This window comes from Egretta garzetta, unplaced genomic scaffold (assembly GCF_000687185.1).
Source record: "Egretta garzetta isolate BGI_Z169 unplaced genomic scaffold, ASM68718v1 scaffold149, whole genome shotgun sequence".
NCBI lineage: Eukaryota > Metazoa > Chordata > Aves > Pelecaniformes > Ardeidae > Egretta > Egretta garzetta.
This window is the reverse complement of record NW_009269998.1, coordinates 3278339-3283229: the sequence shown is the minus strand read 5'-3', so window position 1 is coordinate 3283229 and position 4891 is coordinate 3278339. Positions and strand designations below refer to the sequence as shown.

Genomic DNA, 4891 nt, shown 5'->3' with positions numbered 1-4891 from the left:
CTTGCTTAATCACAGGCTTAACAGCAAGGCTCTAATTTTCCTTTAGTTGTGCCAAGATCCTCACTTACCAGTTTACTGGGCTGTGGAAGCTGCAGAGAAAACTAAGATGACTAAGGCTGGAAGCAAAATTAATTCCCACTTGGATATTTAATTGGGGAGGCCCTGAATATAGTAGGAAAGGAGAATTTTAATTGCAGTATTTGCTCAGTCTTGTCTTTATTTTCTCCTCACAAATGCCCAACTTCAGCTTACAAAGGATCCAAGAAACAGCAGCAAATGCTGTGAGGTTGCTTTTCTCTGCCAACCTTGAAACCCATACTTCAGTATTTCATTTATCGCTCCTTTCTAAGCCCTGTTGGGGTCATTGTATTTTTTAATGATCCTTATCTATGCAATGTGATACAAGCGTACTTTTTTTCCTTCTAGCACAGATGGGGACACTGTGGCAGAATGACACAGAAAAGGGCAGATGCTCTGCAAAGCAGAGAGCCCATAAGGCACCATTTGTGCCTGCATTAAGCAGATGACTGTGTAGACTCTATCACCTGGTGTAAATTTCAATTTAAAATGCCTTGCGACAAGGCTGGAGGAGTCAGGAAGCTTGAGTCAGAAGCCAGGCTCTGACCTGTGCCAGCTTTATTAGAACTCTCCTCTGCTTTTTTTTTACATGTCATTTTCCCTTTGACGTATGGATCTATTTGGAACGAGTGACGTTCTACCTTTGATAAAAAAGGCAAGATGAAAAGTACTCAGTACCTGGAGACTTTCAAAAAAAGCTCAATATTGTCAAAGATGGAGACCTGATGTAATTTTTTACAACCAATTTTCATTAATATAATAAAACATATTTACCTATACCTCTTGCTACTTGATTTTTATGCACTATTGCATCGTTACCAGTGAGATCTGTGCCTTTATAAATGAAGCAAAATGCACAAGCCGTGAATTTGTATCTCTGGTTTTCCTTTCCAAAATATTTTATATTGAAACATTGTAACGTTATCCTTAACATTTTCAAATCCCCAGCTATTTTAGTGTAAATGTGGAATCGCTCCACTGAAATAAAAAAAAAGCATTTCAAATTCTCATCTGATCAGAGCTGAATTTAATTTCTAGTTTGCAGTGGATGTGTTAGCAGTCAAGAGAGGCACTTCTGAAGAAAAGTACGTCTCTCCTGGTTTGAAAAAAAAATAAAAATAAAATCAGTTTCTTTTTCATTGTCTGAAACTCAGATCTGTCTGTGTTCTGCCATTAGCGTGTGTTATTGACCTATTGGTTTAGGTACTTCTGTTACCTTAATCCCGAACTCAAAACTTCCCATAGAGCTCATCCCAAAAGAATTTTGCAGCTGGTGTTAGTTCATGTAGTTAGGAGGCATAACTGGCTATCCATGAAATACTATTTCATGTTTACAACGCCACTTAGCTCCTTTCCCATTTACGCCATGAAGTCACAGACTCTTCTCAGACTGATTTACATGTTGCGCATGTCTAATGAATGAAATTAGGAGCTTGAAGGGAACTGTCCATATGGCACCAAGGGGCCTTTCTTTCCAGCTTACTTTAGGCTTGCTTAACTCAGAGAGCCGTGAAGCATCATTGCTAATTGCCAAGAATATGTCCATTGAAACAAGAAAAGAAGCAACTTTGTGACTTGCACACAGACGTTTTAGATTCTTAGTCCAAAGTCCTAATGCAAACCATGGGATGCAAACTATTGCATCTCACTGGAAAAACTACACATGGACAAGATCCAATAATTTGAAAAGTAGGCATGCAGTTTTTGCATTGTCCATTTCTCATGTATTAAATATCTGTGATTGATACGGTTTGTGTTTTTCATAGCACAGATCAATTCCAGCTTTAGCTTTCAGTTACAGGTTGCTGCACTTCTTTATTGTACCCGGTCCTTAGGCCTTCTACTTATTTTCATTTTTGGGGCTGTTTTTACTGGCCAGGTGACGGGACATGGAGCTTATGGAGAAAAAGGCCAAAAGGGGGAACCAGCTGTGATTGAACCTGTAAGTACAGCTGTGGGTGAGTTTTTCTTTAGCGCTATGTAACATACGTACGCTGTCGATACATCATCATCGAAGGATGACAGTAACCTTATCTGTCATCTCGGAAACGGTCCCCTGCGGTGTGGACGGCGTAAAAGGGGCAGGGAAGGCCCTCTGAGAAGTTAAACGGGTGCTTGTATGTTTAACCTGTGCTGGTGCCATCAAGCTGCTAAAAGTTTAATTAAGTACTTCCTTCAGAGGTTACAACTTGGTCATAAGCACAGTCGTGGATCAGTAGCTTACAGCGTTTTTCTCATCTTTAAATAGTAGTATAGTGGCTTTTACAGTAGGACGAAGTTAGACATCATGCTCGATGGTTAGAAACTAAAATGTAACTGAATTTAAAAGAAGACCTAGATTGTACAAAAATAACCGTTTTACAATATCTAGCAGGAGTTGAATGCCAGTGTGGTTTACTCCTCTAGAATTTTCAAGGACAGCTTTCTGATATGTATTTGACCCAAATAGAAATTAATCTGCTTTTTATTTCATAGAAAATTAGATACAGAAATACCAAGGGAAAAAATTAGCTTCAGCTGAAGCCTGATAAGATGCTGATGCATCGTTGTTACCTGAATATCAAAGGTCTGGGTTCTGTGATCCAAAAGCTCCCTTTTAATTCTGTATTCCTATCCCAGGATTGGCATTTGGAAGTTAAAGGACTACAATAATGAACAAGTTTCAAGTCAAGATCGTGACCTCTCAGTCATGATCTGTGAGGAAGCTCAGTGTGTTAGCTCGTAAAATGCATGGCTTTTTTAAACCATTGCAAGATACATTTAGTTTGCACCCGTAATACTGAAGAGGTCTCCACTGCCAATCTCCAACACTGCTGGAGTTCACTACAGCTAGCTGCAGGCTTGTTTGTCCAGTCCTCCTTCCCGTGCAAAGCCAAGTACAAGTGAGGGTCAAGTATTCGTAAGTCTTACCTTGACCTAGAATTTGGACTAGCGTCCGCACTCAGAAAAAGGAACCTGGAGGTGCTACAAGACCCACACCATAGAAATAGCCTGAGCTATTCACGTCACATTCTTTAACAGCATTAAAAAAAAAAAAAATCTTTTGAATCAAGTACTGTGAGATCCGTCCAGCCTAGAAGTCTTTCTCACTTTTAAAGCCACACAGCAATTCAGATTGCAATTCTAGTAACAGTGGAGGGAAGATCCCCAGAAAACTTTATCAAAACACTAAGAAATATTAACTTTAGTAGTTCAGGTAAAAAGTTGTTTTCTATTTTTCTCCAAGACACGACTAATCTAGTATCTTTTTTTCATCCCCCCCCAGGGCATGCTCATTGAAGGACCTCCAGGACCAAGAGGACCTGCTGTAAGTAGATTAATCACAATTTCCTTTTATTGATTTATCCACAGTGCTTTGGTAGTCATGAGTTAACACAATTAATGTTGGTCTTGTTGTAGTTCCCAAATGATATACTGACCTTAGCATATTTAGAAGGGAGTAAAAAAGGGTCACCTCCGACATTTTCAGTGGCAGCAGGCTACAAGCCAAGTGCACGTGAAAATCAAGCTTTTGAATGTTGATTATAAATCTTTGTAAGACAAAAAAGTATGCCGCCTTATAAGTTATTTTATCCAATTATGTGTTCAGCACAACCTTCCAGAGAAAAAATAGTTCAAAAATGCTGCAAGTTGTCATTCAGCATAATAATGTAATTCATTTTCCATAGGGTCTTACAGGTCCCCCAGGTCTACAAGGTCCTGTTGGTCCTCCAGGTGACCCTGGTGAAAGGGTAAGTCAACATACAGATTACCTTGGGTATTCGTAGTATGTCTTGCACTAATTGCTACAAGAGTAAGCAGGTTAGATCCTGATCTGAGATATATGCACATAGGTTAAGAAATTTCAGTGGAACTGAGGCTGATTTACTCAGATGAGCAAATCAACCGAGAATCTGGACAATCAGTGTATTTGAATAAAGGCTCTAGCTCTTGCTATAACTATTCTGACTTCATCTTAAGTAAAAAAATTAGAAAAGTAACGTTTTGAGAAAATTACCACTGAAGAAAAGCACATTGCTTAATTTTAAAAAGCCTGCATTAATTCCTAGAAGAATTGAGAATGTTGTTTGAGCATGGAACTGCAGAACAATTAGTTGAGAAATCCACCACTCTTTGTAGTTGCCTATGGTGCTTCAGCTTTTGTACTAAATTATTATATCATTCTAATCCTAATAATGGGTATAAGACAATGGAGAAATGAATGGACATACCCTTCTGGAGAGGGCCATAAGTGGGCCCACTTCTATAGAAATTTCACTCGTATAAAACGGTGCTACGGAAGAAGAAAGTAAGAGCCAACCTAATCTTCAGTTTCATCTTCTGTAATCTAATCTTCATCTTCTGATCTAATCTTTCAATTCTAATCTTCACAAAGACTCATAATCGTATGGCATAAAGTCGCTGCAGGTCAGGGTGAAGGTTCTTCGGGTGCTTTGCAAGTGCATTGAATTATTTTTCTATTTTTTTTAATCTTCACTCAAAATTGCCTGAATATATAATGGTTCTTTTTATCAATTACAACATTTTATTCAATATTTTACATCTGAATTAGCAATAATTCTCAATTTAGGATTAATCTGTAGTGTGTTGTTAGTAGGGGATTATCTTTTGATGCTTCAGGCTTTTTTGAAAAAAGAGCTCAAGCAGACTTAGTAACAGACTACTGATCTTAATTCCTGAAGAGGGGAAAAAACACCCAAATTTTTCGGATCAGCTTTCCCATTGTTTTGTTCAACTCCTGAGCAGCAGAAGGAGCCAGTTAAGACAGTTTGGTGTTTGTTGCTCTGTCATTTCAGCCCTGCGGAGAGCGGTT

The 4891-nt window shown here is 38.6% G+C and overlaps 1 protein-coding gene across 1 annotated transcript in view; it reads left to right on the top strand.

Moving 5' to 3' along the window:
• Positions 1–4891, top strand: part of COL11A1 (collagen type XI alpha 1 chain) — a 146073-nt gene that overhangs the window by 38810 nt on the left and 102372 nt on the right. Inside the window, exons 10-12 of the mRNA XM_035902871.1 lie at positions 1958–2020; positions 3344–3385; positions 3747–3809. Of these exons, the coding sequence (XP_035758764.1) occupies positions 1958–2020; positions 3344–3385; positions 3747–3809 (168 nt within the window). The remainder of the gene's footprint in view (positions 1–1957; positions 2021–3343; positions 3386–3746; positions 3810–4891) is intronic.